Here is a 17724-nt window from a genome sequence, read left to right on the forward strand (position 1 = left end):
TCCAGATTGTTGCACTTTATGCTGATTAGTATTACAGAGTGGAGTTGGAACTCTGCCTGTATCAAACGCTGCTATTGAAAGTCAGGTCATAATGTAAAATTCAAACCTCAGAGTCTGTTTACAATTAGGCCCTTTGAAGCATTCCACTGTAATCTCTCCCTCCCTTTGATATAAAGATACAGTATTTATATACCGGTAAGTGAAGGGAATTTTGCCTTTGTTTTTAGAGCCATACCTGTGGCTTTTGATTGATGGATGGAAACTGTACGGTAGATTTAGATAATATAGACTTGTTTAAAACCTCACTCTGAGGTTATAGTTTCCCCATCGTCTTCAGTAGTATTTTGTATCAACACAGTCAGAATGGCGATCCACAGAGAGGAACAGCCTTATCCCCCGTAGGATAACCATGAAACGTTATTTGTGAACAAGAGATAAAGTAAATCCAGGGCTTTTTTCAGGGTCATCCTCATTGCCTTCGGCCAGGTTGCAGTGCTGGTCAGTGGAGGGGGAGATGAGAAGGGAGCCCCTCTTCATCTTGTAAAGATCCTGCCGTTGGGCAGCTTTCATGCTCCACCGGCTGATCCTTCCAGGAAGTGGTGGGGGGTGTATAGGGATCCCCCCCACAGAGCCCCAGCATGTACCATGGCAGCATGCTGAGTCCAAATCAAAGGGGGCAGTCTGTCCTTAGCCTGGGGGAGAGTGAGTCTGCTGTGTGTGACCAGAGAGACGCGAGTAATAGGACAGCTTGTCACATTTGTGCAGATGCCTGTATTTTTGACTGTGCATGTTTGCTTCTTTCCTGCTTGGGTTGCACAGAAAAAAAGCTTTGTGTATCTGAGGTCATGTTTATAATTGTGATCATGGCAACTTTCAGAAGAGACCACAGGAAGTCATGCTGCCATCTCATTTATAACTATTAGGTATTTTAGATCAGACTGGTGTAATACTGCGATCATACATGATGTTGCAATTCGGCATGGGCCAGTATGAGATTTTGACGGTATGATAACCATAAGCAAAAATATCATTATTTCACAGTATTGTAATTACAGATCTCAAATGTAGTATTTTCATATGTCAGGGTAAAAAAAATCAACTTTTTTCCCCACTGAACACATTATGTTTTATTTTCAAGCAACAAGATATACTACTGCTGCTAAGAATAATATCAAATAACGCTAAAAAAAAAAATTATTTCAGTGTTGATGCCCTTAAACACAAGGGGAGAGAGCGAGTGTTTCTCTCTCTCTCTCACACACACACACACACACACACACACACACACACACACGGTCTCTCTCCGATCAACAAACAAAGACATTAGAAAGGCGGCGTTTTTTTAAATATGTGGTGATTATTAACAGACGTACACAGTGGTGGAAGATTAAAACAAAAGCCAGTGATACAGCTAAATTTAATTACTGTACTGAGTTGCTAAGTGACATAACGTGAGGGCTGAAACTAGTTAATGTTAGCTAGTTAATTAGCCATGTTTCCTGCATTCGTAGCAAGATAGTATTTATTTCATCAGTGCTAAACTGATTGTTGTAAATGTTTATTTCAAAATAGTGTTACCTTGACTTTAGCAAAGAGTGACAGGTGGTGCTCCCGTAGATGGGATGATATTCGACGGCATATCATACAGCAGTCTGTATGTTTTGATGGGGGAAAATGTTCAGGGGTTCCCCTCCTTCGGCCGTCCTACACACAGGTGTCTTGACTGCTCGCACCAAACGAAGGGGGAGGGGTCATGTTACTTTCTACGCTGCAGTCACCCTGCAGGATTCCTGCACTTTCTGTCTTTAACAAGTCAAAAAAAAACAACTTATTCCGCAGCAATATTGAACAATTTTAGTGGTTTGTTTGTCAATGTTTATAGTTCTTGTTGATGTGGAAGCCTGAGGTAAGAAGGTTACAGCTAAAAGGGCAATTGGGAAGCTAGTCTCAGTGCAATAACTAATTGCTAACTTTCTGTTTCAGTTGGTAGCCAGTGAATCCAGCCCTTCAGATGAAGAGCCTGCAGTTTCGGAGCATCGCTCCTAAGGCCCCAGCCGTGGTGCCCTCCCCCTCCCCTGCGGTCCTGTCCTGCCAGCCTCCCTCTGCCCTCCCTGAGGCTACCACCGCCTCCAGTCCCAAGTCCATCATTGTACCCACCCAAAACTATGCACTGATGCAAATAGCAGGTCAGGATGGCACTTTCTCTCTGGTGGCATTGCCCCCTTCTGTCTCCTCTCAGACACCACAGCAACAAACCCAGTCAATTCAAAAGAACCTCAAGTTGCCCATTCCCAGATATCAGCCAATGAGGAGCAAGGGGACCACAGATAAGGTGAAATCACCACCAGTAGCTAACAGGGTGAAAACAGCCTTCAAGGTTGCTGTGACAGTGCAGACCAAGTCAGTGGTGAGTGGTGGAATGGTTATGAAGAAAAAAGAGCACGAGTCCAAGCACACAAAGGAAACCCTAGTGCCCAAAGAGGACCCTTCAGAGCAGGTAATTCTGATTGATTCAGCCTCCTCTGACATCTCTGTCACTGCTCTACTCCCAGACAATGCTGTTCTGTACCCGGGTTCTCAGTTAGAGCGACCAACTGATGGCTCTGAACAACCTGCTACAACTGGCCTTATTCAGAGCCTCCAGTACCCTCCTGCTGCTGTCAAATGCTCCCCAAGCAAATCTCTGGAGGAAAGTAAGACTACAGTGAGGCTGTGTCAGTCTAAACCCAGTGCAGCCCAGCCCCAGAGCAGTATCACTGTCCTCTCCCCAGCCATCTTCAGCAAAGCAGTCCAGATTATCCCATCACCACCTAAGGGTAAATTGCCCATCCTGCCCTACTCCAAAATGAAGACCACCCTTATCCCAGCTGCCAAGCTCAGCAATATGTCCCCAGAGAAGAAGGTTTTCTCTAGCCAGACAGGACTCCCCAGCCCCTTAGATTCTATAGCCAAGACCCACGAGACAACTGAGGCCTTGGGTCACAATCAGGTGCCAGACTCCACTCTACAGCCCCAGGCCAAGACCTCCCTCATGCCTGTGTTGGGAACCCTCCAGAAACCACCTGGCAAGAAGAGGGGGAGAAAAAGAAAGACAATGGAAGACATCTTGGCATTTGAGGCCAGAAAGAAGAGGTCCTTGTCTTTCTTCCGTAGAAGGATCCCAGAGAAACCGCCAGCAGTTGTTCCAGGCTCCAAACAAAAGGAAGTTGATATTTCAAAGAAGTACCGCAGCATCCGACCCAAGCCCATGTTGGTTATGGAGACAGTTCCCCAACTGGTTAGTTTGCCTGCAATTACCCCAGATGGCCAAGAACAGGAGCTCGTACTTGGTCATCAGCTCCCCACCACTACCACAACCAAGACCCTGGACTGTCCACCCCAACCAGCCCCAGTAACCCTCCACCTGAGAGGTACCTCCCATCAAAGAGTGTTCATAGGCAGCCGTCCGCTCCACCGTTGCCCCACCTGCAGCCGCTGTTTCCAATTCAAGCATCACCTCCAGAGTCACATGAACAGTCACACCAACAGTCGGCCCTACATCTGCCCCGTCTGCCGCAAAGCATACGCTCACTCCGGCAGCCTCAGCACCCACATGAAGCTTCACCACTCTGAGGTACGCCCACGTCGGTCTCTAGGCTGCGAGTTCTGCGAGAAGGCCTTTGGATATGTGGGGGTTTATTTCAGTCATCTGAGAGAGGTCCACAAAGTGGTGCTGACTGTGGAGCCATCCATCAGCCATCATGAGGACGACTTGTCTGTGGAGGGGTGAGACTATTACAGATTAAGATGACTCATGAACAAGTGTACCTTTGTGACATTAACCTTGTAGCAGGTTTTATAAACAGATATTGATTGCTTGCCTGACAATGCAACGTTTTATATTATATTAACGTCATAACCTTATTTTCAACCATAACCTTTAAAACAGTTTTATATAAGCGTTATTAATTATATTCTTCCCCAGGGCCAACTCCCCTGAGCCATCAGATGAGCAGGATCGTGAAGACCCAGTGGAGCTGCAGATTAAATGCGGCCGCTGTCAGGCCATCACTCCCACCTTTGCCGACATGAAGATGCACTTGCTGCATGTGCACGGGGAGGAGATCCATGTTCGACTCCACGATGGCCAAGTCCCGCGGGGTGGCCGCGAGGCTGAGAATGAGCTGGTAAAGCATGCTGCCCACTACTGGCGGCAGCTCAATGAGAGGCGCAACCTGGTCAAGTGTGGCAGCTGTGACGAAGAGTTTTTCTCGTTCTCCAAGCTTAAGAGGCACATCATGTCCCACCACCATGGAAGGGAAGGGGAAGACAGTGGGACACTCCCATCACCAGATAGCGGTGGAGGCCTTGGGGTCCTTGCAGCAGGAACTGCCTTTAACTGTGTGCTTTGCAGCGACGTGCTGGACACTAAAGAGGGGGTTATGGGGCACTGGAGGAGTCGCCACCACTGTGAGCAGCCCAGCTTGCTGTGGGACGCCCTGAGCTCGTACTCCGGCCAGGAAGAGGGTGAGGTGGATGGGGATCTGGACACTCCTGCTCCAAGTCCACACTATCCAGCCTAGCCCTTGGATGGTCATGGAGCCCTTTATTGTAACTCCTTCTCATACACACTCAGTCCTAACAATCAGCAGCACAGGGATGGAGTACTCTTATGTCTTTTAGCACTAGTTTCATTTTTCACTACTTGAGGCTTTTGACTTGGTCCAAAAGAAGAATAAAAGGAAAAAGAATATCAAGCCAATGGTGAAAGTGAAGACTTTGTGTTACAATCATAAGAGATATTCTCTCTAGGTCAGAGAATCCACTTTTATAAACAGTTATTTTTCATGTTATTGCACTGTTGATTTTGGACATTGAAGATTTTTTTTGATGTTATGTATTTAATATCCTGTTTGAGTATTTTTTTCTACTGCTTATTTAAATGTTTAAAAAGGTAAAGTAGTACCTAGCTGACATACAAAAATTGTTAAAGGGTCTTTTCACCATAATACTTACCTCTTGTGGTATCTAGCCATGCAGATAATTTGGTTTTATGTTACTAAAATTATCAAATCTGCGTGACTAGATACAACTATGGGAAAGTGAGAAAATGTGTGTTTTATTTGGGTGCACTAACCCTTTAAAATATTGACAAATGTAAATCGCATAACAAGGACACACTGTCTACTGTCACACTGGCTGGCTTCATCTATTGGCCTTGGATTATTACAGGTTAAAAGAAATGGCTATGTGTGCGCAATCATTTGATGTAATATTGCTCCTGTAATGGAAAATCAATATTTTCAGCTGTGACTTGAACTTTCGCCGTCCGATTTAAGGGCAGTATTGGAGTCCTCTGTCAACCTGGACCCATGAAGGAACACTTTCCTAACCAGCACCCAAGTGACATCCTTGTGGCCTTCTGAAAAATCGGTGTTCATGCGTAATGTGGCTTATCGTTAGTGCGGTTCTTTGTAGACCAAGTTCTATCTCCTTGACTTTTTGATTAATGCCTAAATGTGGATTCTGTGATACGCCAAGGGTCTTTTCACACTGGTGATTGTAGAAGTGAGTTTTGCATTTAAGCTTTTTAACCACTGACAAAATACTATTTGTTGACTTAGTAAATACGCAAAGGAAACCATCGAATTGCCTACCTGTTGTTGCCAGCTCATGTATGCACCTGTGGAATTGTGTGCACCCAGACTCTTATTATTAGAGTTGATATATACTGTTGTCAAGTCCAGAAAAATATGCTATTTTATACTCTCGATTAATACAGGGGTCTTTTAGTATATTTATGCTTGTTGGTCGTTAAAGAACCAGCACTGAAACATTTGTTGTGTTTGCTTCTTCTAATTTGGGGGATGCTTAATGTCTTGTTTCTTGGTTGGGAGGCCGTTACTACATGGCAAGTACTGTAGCTCTGCTAACATTTGTCTGTGTTTATCTTTCATATGAAGAAAAAAAAAACATCACAGGGTCAAGTGAATGTACCTGAATGTTTTAAAAACCCTACCAAAAGTATATGATATATATAGACTTATTCTATAGATGGAATATATAGATATATTGAGAAAAAATATATATATTTACATAGAGTAACTAGTGAACCAGCTGCTTTGTTCTGTCACAGAGGAAGAGGGAAACAAGAGGTGAATATATCATTGCCAAAACTGGCAACAAAAGCCATGTAGAGCTGTCCTTATGTTTCTGACACAAAATTGTAGGACTGTGAATGAAGGGCAAAGCACTGATGTGTACATGTCACACTGAGTGGGTAAACTACAGTATACTGTACCACTGCCTGGAATGCCGTGTTTGAGTGTTCATCAGTGAACTGTCCTTTTGTTTTCAAGCCCTCAACCCAAACCAGGAAGTGACAGAAGTAAGGGTCAGACTCTTCTTTCTTCAGTTAGATGAAAAACATACATGACTGTCAGCACAAGTCAGAAAGTGAAAAATCCCACATTAGGTGATATAATGTGTTTGGCTCACTTAATATGTTGACTGTGTCTAAAAAAGAACTGTTTGTGCTCGTGACTGTTTGTGTACATGAAGAACCTGATGTTTATGAGAATAAATATATGCTTTGTTGAGGACATTGTAGTGTTTTCTTAGAACAGGCATACTTGAAAACAAGTCTTGCAGGTACATTTACCACATTTCCACAGTGTCATGGGTAATCATTTCATTGAAAATCATTTTACAAATGGGCGTGTTTGGTGTCATGAAGTTTTCATTGCATATCAAGCACACTGGCCTTTTGGTTCCCTTGGTTAAAATAAACAAATTTGAACTTGCTAACTCCAGCTACAATCCCTTGAAAAATAACAGGTGAGGTGATCCTGATGTGTCACTTTTCCCACCACCTATTGAGGATCTAGGCCTTAGAAACTGAAAAACACCTGAAACAAATTTCTGTTAATAAGGGACAATACCAGCATATATCTGTCATGCATAAATTCCAAAAGATGGACTACAACTAACAAGTATAATTATTGTTTGGTTTGTAAAATGTCAGAAAAAAATTTAAAATGCCCATGATTATTTTCTAAAGCCCAATAAGACGTATTTAAATAGTTTGCTTTATCCGACAAACAGTTTGGACAAATTGACATTTTAACCTGATGATGGCACTAGATGAAAAGTCTGGGGATCAAAGTTATTATGTCAGCTGCAGTCATCTCAAACTATTTGCATTGTATGGGAACCATGAATGTACCAGATTTTGTGCCAATCCATCCAGTAGATCTTGAGATATTTCACAGGACAAGTGAAAACTTTGATCTGTTGGTGGCACTACGTGAAAAGTCAGGGAGTTCATCCTCTGGGATACAAAACTGTCTGTACAAAATTTCATGGCAATCCATCCAGCAGTTGTGGTGGACAGACCAAAATAGTCATCCATAGAGCCATCCCACTGGCATGACTGAGAAGAGAGAAAAGCATCAAATAGTTACATCTGAGAGGCTAGATCCAGATAATATTTTATAAATGAATAAAAACAACAAACAATATCACAAATAATTGCATATTCATTCCCTCTCGACCGATAAAGCTACTAATCTTTTCAGCTTTAGTAAAAAGCAGAAAGATGGAATAAATCCATACGCATTTAATACCCTGCAGATATGAACTACTCTAGCGAAATGGAGCATAGGGTTTAGGCAGACAGAAGGGTAGAATCACTGTGTATTCATCAGAAGAGATTTTGAAAATTGAATTAATTGATATTTCACTCTGGAAAGGTGTGCGCATGTGTGCAGTATTTAAGGCTGAAGCAAAGTGGGTGAGCCCAAGGGCGTTTAATAGCCTACATATGCCCTACCTCTGTGCGCCTCCTCTCCCAGCAGACCTTCCATCTGTCTGCTGTAGCATAATAACGTAATCAAACCTACAGATATGTGTGCAAATGTTTCTAAAGTTTGTTTTTAATGCGCATTGCCTTTTCGAATAGGTAGACCATGCATCCACATTACAAAAACAAGCTTTAAAATGCAACATGAAAATGGGTTAGACCATATTTGAAAGACTGCTTAGGTTCAGAGAAAGGTGAGGTTTGACCTTAGGAAGATGCATTTAGAGTAAAAAGAAACACTAAACCAATTTTAATTAACAGACGACAGAGAGGAAGTGGAAGGACAAATAAGTTGTACACTCAAGAATGCACTTTCTAGTAGTTTCCATGCTGTCAGAACCAAATGCTGTCCTCTCTGCTCTGCTGCAGGCCCGGCCCTGGTATTCATTGCCACACCAGTGTGGAATGCAGGTCCTCAGCTCTAATTGATTTGGGGGCACTTGACCCTGTATCAAAGGTCAAAGGGCCCTTCTGGCATGATTTCTGCTGCTACTCATACAAGCACTAGCCCAAGAGAGAAAGCAACTCCCCAACACAAAACAACCTCAACTCACTTTATGTCAACTCCTCAACTTCTTCAAACTACTTTGTAAGAACTCAAAGGTTTCAAATGAGAGTGACTCAACTTCAGGTGGCTTTCAGCTCCGGTGGAACACAGATAAAGCTGCGACATCAGTACATATCGGGGCCCAATCTAACGTCGCCATCGCACCACATCGCAGGCACAGATAAAAAGGGAAGCGTTACACTGTGATGCATATTTCCCTTTAATCAGAGCTAACGTGTACCACAGCCGTCACGCGGCACTCCCACCTCACTGTGGCTCTCAGGGGGACAGGGGAGATCAAAGCCACCCCCCCTGCTTGTACATGATCAGTGGGAAAGAAGGAGAACTGGGGGCTGCTTTCTTTCTTTCTTTCTCTTGTTCTTTGTTTTGTTGGGTCTTTGAGCTACACCCTCCTCAACACCACCGTATCCCTGGAAGTGTTGAGACTGAGCAAGAAAGGTGAGGGACAAACAGTTTGCACTGCTTTTTGAATTCTATTCAGAAATGTTAGACATGTTGATCTTCTTATGCCAGAGGAAACATACTTAGTATGTGTAGCTTTTGAATGTGCGCTCTTTCATTTGAGCCTGATTCACAGATTTAGCGGGGAGTTAACAAGACTGCTAAACAACATGCAGTGAGACGTGGAATAACAAAACTGGCGTCACTGGGAGAATGCTGGGCGAGATTTATAGGACAGTAAAAATGTGACCCACACTGACCACAGATGTTCTCGAGAAAAACTTGGGTGGGGGTGTAATGTGAGCGCAACATGCAATCTTTTGGCTAACGAAAGTTCCACTACCACCTTCTCACTTCCCACTGTTGATGCTCTATTGCCAGTCTGTCTTAATACACTAACATCCGTGAAGCTGCAGCCGGCACATGCAGTATGTTGGTGATACGTGTGCACATTCATCAAAGTGATTCTATGGTTCCATCAATGATTTATAAACCCTCCTGGATGTCAGGACTTAGATGTACAAATCGGTAATCCCACATCTATGAACTCTCCCTCCATCTCTCTCTCTCTCTCGATCTGGATATGTGATCTCCCGTTCCCTTCCCTGCTGCCTCTCAGTCTCAGGTTTCAAAGCGTCCCGTGCCTCCTCACCCGCCCAGATTAGTCATCTAATGAGCAGCAGGGCTGCTCAGGTGAATAATTGATGACGGGTGGCTGGAGAATGGCATCGATCCGAGCAGGGCTGTGGCTCTAAATGGAGCAGGGAAGGAGACACCTCAGGAGGATAAGCAGGTGCAGGTACATCACTGCAACACTCTGTGCAGTGTGGGCTGATTAGGATTCAGATTCAGTGATTGTGTCAGTTTCATGGAGAGGAAAAGGATTGAGCCGCCTCTTTAGGACACGGGACTTTCCAGTTTTTCTCAAAACAAATGGATTTGGATCCCTATGTTGAAACTTTGTTTTAAGTACCACATTATGGAACAATGTTTGTTGTTGTCAATGTAGTGTTGTATAATGTTTAGACTGTACAATGTGGTGATAATAGTGTAGTGAATCCTTTTATTATACTAGTCCAGAACCTTCCAAGTGACTTAGGTCTGGGAGTCATTAGGCCACAATAGGGTTGAGATGTAGACAACCACTTCTGCACCAGTGGCATTGTTGATAAAATACAGTGAATTAAATTATTCACTTTCCAATTTCGAATCCTGTGTCCCAGTGTCAGATGTTAAAGCGGCTATAATTGTATGGGAAATCAATGTGACAATGTGAAAGGGGACGCTCGTACTGATGAACCTACAGAAAATTATCACCCGAATCTGTAGCTCTCCTTGGCTTTACTGAACTTTATAGTTAGTTTCAGCTCATAGTTTAGCCGTCTGGCCCACAAGGCTTTTATCAAAATTAAATATATCAAAATTCCTGTCTCTTCTTTTTCTGTAAAACTTTATTTTTATCTTATACACAAATGTATCCAATCAAATGGTCTTACCTAACACAGCAATATCAGTAGGTCCAATTTGTTTTTTTCTCCATCTTCCCTCTCCTGATTGGGCAATGTGGGTGAGGTAGGTGTGCAGACCAACAGTCCTGTATTCACTAAGCCACATCCACTTGTTAGATCTCCAATTAAATCTATTTAAATAACTCCCGTGTTAATAGTGTCACATCACAGAAGCTCAAGACACTCTCTGTGCAGTTAACTATGAATTTAAAAAGTATATCCACCAGGAGGCAGATCAGGGCAAACATTCCCTGCCTTATGGACATCTATATGAAAGCAAATGGACCATTTATAATTATTTTCCTTGATCTGGACCAATGGAATAAACGTATAGGTGTGAAAGCGCATTTTTCAAATTTTCTAATTAATCTCCTCTTCCTACTCTTCCTTAATCTGGATTACTACAGCCATAAGTAAACAGATTTTGTATCGTACTGATGCAAACGCGGAAGTCCCTTAAACCTGCATTCAATTAAACAGCCAGCAGGGGGCGACTCTTCTGGTTGCAAAAAGAAGTCCGGCTCTATTAGACATAATGGTAAAATGACCCTACTTCTCAGCTGATTTATTACCTCAGCAAACACTTTCATAATGAGTTTATGGTCTCAGTCGCTAGTTTCAGGTCTTCATCAACACAACATGATGTTCATTTAGTAAATTATGGTCCCATTTAGAGGAAAATAGACCATTAAGCAGAGTATTCTTCAGTGTGGGATTATCTATGATTGACTAGTCGTTACCATGGCTACCTGTCAATCAGCCTAGAGTGACTCGTACGTATGGCACTGTGTAAATTTAACTAGCTCTGTTGAAAAAGCTTATTAGGAGTTGGCTGTTCACTTTCTCTGGTGAGTACATTTAGTTTTAAGACGGTGAGGTGTTCGCTAGACCAAATTGTCAGCCCTGTTAAAATGACAGTTAATGTGAATTACAGCTAGCTAGCTCCACACACGGCCGTTAGCTACACCGTCTCGTCCAAATATGGTCACATCCGGTGCCGCTGGTTGCAAAAAATCAACATGGCGGCGCCCTATCGGCCAAACTTGAGGCTTCAAAACAGCAGTCCACAAACCAACAGGTGACGTCACGATGACTACGTCCACTTCTTTTGTACAGTCTATGATTCAGACCCAATGCAAACTGATGCAAATGTGATTATTCAAACTGACACACCTTTAGACAATAGATGGTTACTGACCCCTTTGATGCAGCAATGCACAGTAAATCAAACAATCAAGTTTCATTTTCTGACTTATAGGAATTTCTCACTTCTACCAACATTTGTCATTCAGGTTATTGTGAGCATACATAGCATGAACTTTTGGTAATGTGAAGCCCTAAAACTACCATATGAATTGTTTTCAGATTTCGTGTGCTAAGAGCAACTCAGCAACTGGTTCACATCAATACATATCTTTCTCTCCTCCAATAGTCTCATGCTCTTAAATATGAGAGATGACTGCACATCTAACTGAGCCAAATCAAAAACATGCTTTTTATTTGTAGGATACATTATTTCTGCCAAAGGAGCAAGTTCAACCAACCGCTCCAACTTCATACATTCCAGCAAGTGCTCACACGGAACGATGGACAGCTCAAAGAGGATCGAAGAGATCTCCACTCTCCTTGCATCTATATGGCTTTAGAAATACAAGATTGTAAACACTGACAAGACATGGACTCGAAGACAAGCTTTTTCTGTGTGTGAAATGTCTGGGAAAGTAAGGAGTTGAAGGGTGGACAGGGTTGACAAATGCACTGTATTTCAGCCCCCAACACGATGTGCATTTATGAGCAACACATCTGAACTCTCAAAACTACAGTGTATGTGTGACACCTTATTCAAACGTGGAGCTGATGGACAGTCTGTTGGTGACATTGCTCGGAGTGAGCCCGCCTCTTCTTTTCCGTGTTGCTTCAATGGGGATTCCGCTACGGGGTGCTGCTCATTGCCTTTTGGTCCAGATGGTCAAGAGCTCCCAGTGTTCAGTGGGGTAGACGCCGTTCGCCCAGGGGGACTCCTGCCATCTGTTCCAACCCTCTCCTCACTTCTCATATAACTCTCTGAACCTCCATCCATATGAAGGCTGTTCCATTCTCTATTTGTCCTTGACTGATGAGTAAATTTAAAAAAGTGCAGCTCACCTCAAGATCAAAATATCTTCTAGGTGCTGATGAAAAAGTGCAGGAAAAGTTGTCTTTATTCTGTGATGATGGGCCTATTTTACCCCTGTCCTGTCCTCATTCCTTGCTCTCACATCAACTTCTATTTCTGTTACCTGTGTGTGTGTGTGTGTGTGTGTGTGTGTGTAGTAGCGTACTGTATGAGTGTGTGGGTGTCCAGTAGAATTTAAACGAGACAGAGAGCATCTTTCCGGAGTCATCTTAGCTCCAGGGAATGTACCGGATGCTTTGTCTTTGGGGAATTACGTCTGCTGAGCAGTAACCTACATATATTGAGCAGTCTTACACATAAGGTTAATGAATCAGGCCTGCTGGAGGACGGCTGGGCCCTTCATATGAGCTTACACACACAGATAGAATAATCATCAATACAATCATACCAGACACAGCCTCATACACACACACACACACACTAACAAACAAAGAGATTTCTGTTTGCTGCATCACAAAAGCTAACAAGGTTAGCAAGTAAGCAGGCATCTGAATTTGGTAATTTATTTATTTCGTCTGGCTCCAAGGAGCCGTGGGCGTGGACTAATAAGAGGAAGAGGGTACTTCTGCACATAAGTGTGTGTGTAAGAGAAGGAGAAAGAGATTTTGATTTAAAAGCTGAAACTCATTATCCACCCATTGTTTCTTCTCATTGCAACTGCAATTAAGACAAGAAAGAGACAAGTAAGGGAATTCAAATCACTGATTTGATAGGTTAATTTGCTTGTGCATATGTAATGTCATATGCAGTTAACTAAAGATTGAGGAGATAAAGGAGGGCAGATTCAGAGTATTTTGTCCAAAGCATGATGGGAAGGGGATGTGTTAGATTACATGGTTATTGAGTTGAGTAGGGGTGTGTGTGTGTGTGTGTGTGTGTGTGTGTGTGTTTGTGTGTAGAGATAGAGATATGCTCCGCAACCCCACCTCCACGCCTTTCTCGTCCCCTGTCCCTTCCCCCACAGTGGTGACTGGCTGGGATCCACTCACCTTCTCCCCCTGGGGAAGACTGGCATCCGATTCGGGTCGCCAGAATCAATTATACTCATCCCCCCTTTTCTCCTCGGCGGCGTTTACATGAGTCACATTTTTCAGACCCTGTCTCAAGCCTCTACCTCCTTCACAATACACCTCCCACCCTTCCCCACCACCCCGAGGGCCCCCCTGTCAGGACCCAGGAATAATTCCCCTTCTTTTCCAACGCTTTCAGGAGGAAGACGGCACAAGGTGATAAATCTGTGGCGATGTACTGTAGAAAAAATTTAATGAAGGAGAAGAGAAGGGAAGCCGGGGGGCTCAGCGCTGCTGCCTGCTCAGCACAGCAGATAAAAAGAACAGTCCATCCCAGAAGGATGGAGATAGAGGAATTGAAAAGAGGAGTGGCAGGGTGAAACGGGACGGAGAGTTACTCACCTTGGACCCTGGATGCATGATCCAGAAGGCAGCTGAGTTTGCTCACAGGATATCATACAGCTGGACGCTTTCAGTGCTCCCCTTGAGCCAGAGCTGTGAAAAACATCTTTCAACACAAAAGCAGAGCAGAATAACCATAGACCTTTGATGCTCATCTGTTGAAATAAATGCTCAGGTATTCTTTATTGAGAAGAAAACAACAGATATATGATCTAGGGCTGAAATGTGGGAGGGTTTGTGTCCATCAAGATAATCAATACAATGGTATCCGCTAGAGCAGAGCCAAGAAGAGGTTCTGGTGCTTCCAACATTTCTCATATTTAATGCCTGACTAATTTTAACAGCTGTGATTTTCACACAGGGTTCGATACTGTACTGGGCATCCACAGGCACCACGGAAATACTTAGGAAGCAAACCTGGTGTGTTTACCTGCCCCGATGAGTAACAAAAAACACAAAGAATGAAAGGCATAATTGGCATTGATGCACTTTAAAAGACCTCCTCCTTCCCTGTAAACACCTGCAGCCCATGAAGCCAGGCGCCCCCCTGGGAAATCACACATTAGCATTTAGCCGTTTCATCTGCTGCACTAATCAGAGCCAAACGTTTCAATAATACAACACAAGAGCAGTTACGCAACCCTGAGAAAGGGGTGAGAGAGAGAAAAAGCACTCAGTGAAAAGCTTTTCCAGAGGTTGCAAAGCATTTGGCGCCTGTGCTAAATGGTTGGACGGCTCTGGGTGGGGTAGAGGGTGAGCCAGTGACCCCAACTGACCTCGCAATTGTTTTCCATGTAACCACAGTGTGTTGAAATCTGTGAGATTTACCAACTAGCACTTCCGCTCCTAAATTACTTTATTCTTCAGTCCACAGGCTGCATGAGGCCGAACTCAGAGGGCCCACACTGATGATGTTTACATACGAATGTTTAACAAGTAATCTTTACCAGGGTTAACATCTTGGTTTAGCATGTTAGCATGCTAACAATTGCTAATTAGCACTAAACACAAAGTAGCCTACAGCTGAGGCTGAGTTCTGTAGGTGTTTTGGTCATAAATCAAAGTGTTGTTGAGATATTTTACTCAACACCACAAATGTCACCACCCACCTAAGTTATTGTGATTCATCGTCTAGGAACCATGGATATCTGTACAAACTCTCTGCTAGTCCATCCAGTACATGTTAAGATCTTTCACTGGAAGACAAAATCTTTGACCTGTTGGTGGTGCTAGACAAAATGTCAGGAGATCACCAAAGTCAGTAGGATTTATACTCTGGGTAACATGAATGTCTGTATCAAATGTAATGGAAATGTAGTCATTAGTTTAGACATGGACTGACATTGCGATCCATAATGCTAGTGTGGCAAAAAAAATCTGGCTGTAAAGTTGAGGGCACATGTTTCTGTTCAAATCATATCTGAAATACACTCCATGGCTGTTCTTGCTCACATTAACTGGCAGGTTAGTTTAGCTTGCACCAACTCTGGAACCTCCTACCTAACAGTTCATCAACTTCATACAGCTCCCCCCTTTAGACGCCAACCTCTCTTGCAGTCTGTGCTCCCTTCCTGGAGCTTGGCAGCCCCGTGATCAGCTTCTCTGGCTTGCAGAAAGCAGGAAATGGCCTATTGTTCTGAGATAATGTGAAATATAATGTTCCCCTGCACTCTTGGAAGCATTCTGCCCTGACTGCCTCATCGCTGTGGGCAACAGTAGGCGCCCAGTATATGAACACCTGCCAAACAGAGACGTCCATCAGCAGTGCGGTGATGCTGGTTTACAGCAAAGAGAGGAGAGGGGAATCCCCTGAAGACTTGTGGGAAAACAAGCACCTCTCACACAGCCGTTTCACGAAAACTCACCTCCACCCACTCAATACAACCTGGGAGATTTTCTATCATCTAGAAGCACATGTGAAAATACACCTCTGAGTGCATTTTCGGCAAACATAAACGCATGAAACATAAACACTGAAGGAGAGCGTCTTCATTGTTCCCGCTGGAAAGAACAAGAGTCAAACACTTACATCACCAAAGTGTCTAAGCTCGGCAGATTCATTCCCTTAAAATCAGTTAATCAATCCGCATGATGAAAGCCACAGTAGACAAGCCAGCAAGAATCACAGTTTGTGAATTCACACCCTCACAAACACATGTAAGAAATTAGACTGTTTCCAAATGGGATCGCATGAGCCATGTTTTGGAGGGGCCTCGCAGCACAATGCAACAAGACGAGACCCTGCATTTAGTCAGAAGTTGAAACACTCATTGATCATTACAGTACACTGCAGAGTCACACTCTCCCTGCTGTGGAAACAGTGAGGGAGTTTGTTTATTTGAATGAATCACTAGCCAGAAACTCATAAATATCTTTGGCAACGGTACAGATTAACAAAGCAGTTCACAGAACAAGAACGGTGGCGAGCGAGAAAGGGACCTTCCACATTTTGTAATGGAAATAGAGCAATTTTTAAACCTAAATGCCTGCAGGAATAGGTTTATGAACACGACATGAGTAATCGCAATTTGTCCCTCTCCCGTGCTCTTCTCCTCATGAGTATATAGTCAGTAAGGCTCGTACATTAGCAGGCTATTACTGTCATCTTACCTAAACTTACAACGTTAGTTCCTCTGAAGGATAATTATGGGGCTTGTATTTCAAGTCCTGATGGAATAATAACTATATCCAAGAAACTTTATTTAGGATTGCTGCTCAACAGCTGCCAGGACCTTAAAGGCCTTTGCTGTTTCTTGAGGGAGCGTTTCACCTTTTTTCACAGAGTCTATTCAGCTGTTGTCTGAGATAACGCGTTCTCAGAAACCATGAAGAACTGCTCCTACAACTTAAACATTTTCAAATGGGATTCTCCGTGAGGTGAAAGATGTAGAGGGCGGCATATTCAGGTAATAAAAGGGTGTACATCTGTCAGATTAGTGACAAAAATGAGAGTGTGTAGGATTAAGGTAAAGCATGGATGTGGCTCCTTTTGCTTTATTACTCATTTTACATTCAAGGGATCTTTTTTGGAGGAGGTACGCACCTAAATGGATTAAAGTCACAATTCACTCCACGTACAAAACAGACATTTAGGCATATATCCTCTTCACTGTATCTTTGTGACTGTATGCTTTGATGTTCAACCAGCCGCCCACTGTGACTTTCTTACAGCTCCTGAATTGTCTGTTCAGCAGAGCTTTGGCTCAGACATTTGGAGGTGCCTAACACTGCCATCTATTGTTCTTCTTCTAAAGGCTCTTAGGTTGTGCTTCACAGTAGGAAATGTATTGTTTCAGAGATTAAAGGAGGCTGTCCATGAGGATTCACAGCACAGAGTATAAGTTTTGTAAAAGTACTTTTATGTAACAGTGCATCTCACCTGGGCCTTGTAGTTTTTTTCATACATTTTCTGTTGGATTATAGTATTTTCTCTGTTATTTATTACATTTTATGTTAGCTCATTTCCCCAAGTAAAAAAACCACCAGCATCTTGTAATTGTCAGGTCAAAACTTTGTATCTCCAAAATGTAACTTTTTTTAAGAAAAGCAGCTTTTCTTTGAACATCCATAACAATGCATTTATAACTACTGGGGTTGAAATGGTTTTCATAAGCACTAATCATTGTCTGCCACCTTCTAATGAGGCACCCTTTTAAAGTGTTTAATGGAAGTTGTTACTGATGGCTTTATTACCAACAGTGCATTAGTTAATAATAGTTTATTGATCAGTTACAAACCACTTAAAAGGACATTGTTTGGGTTACATGGTTGTGAAAAAT

General features: G+C 43.1%; 1 protein-coding gene across 1 annotated transcript in view; it reads left to right on the forward strand.

Annotated features, from left to right (window-relative positions):
* The window catches only part of znf438 (zinc finger protein 438), a 58208-nt gene extending 51627 nt beyond the window's left edge, over positions 1–6581 (forward strand). Inside the window, exons 3-4 of the mRNA XM_038723863.1 lie at positions 1984–3765; positions 3965–6581. Coding sequence (XP_038579791.1) covers positions 2012–3765; positions 3965–4562 — 2352 coding nt within the window. The 5' untranslated portion in view covers positions 1984–2011 and the 3' untranslated portion in view covers positions 4563–6581. The remainder of the gene's footprint in view (positions 1–1983; positions 3766–3964) is intronic.
* The last annotated feature ends 11143 nt before the right edge of the window (positions 6582–17724 follow it).

The sequence above is a fragment of the Micropterus salmoides genome, unplaced genomic scaffold (genome assembly GCF_014851395.1).
Source record: "Micropterus salmoides isolate LMB-PRFRI ecotype aquatic unplaced genomic scaffold, ASM1485139v1 Ms_hic_scaffold_1, whole genome shotgun sequence".
Taxonomy (NCBI): domain Eukaryota; kingdom Metazoa; phylum Chordata; class Actinopteri; order Centrarchiformes; family Centrarchidae; genus Micropterus; species Micropterus salmoides.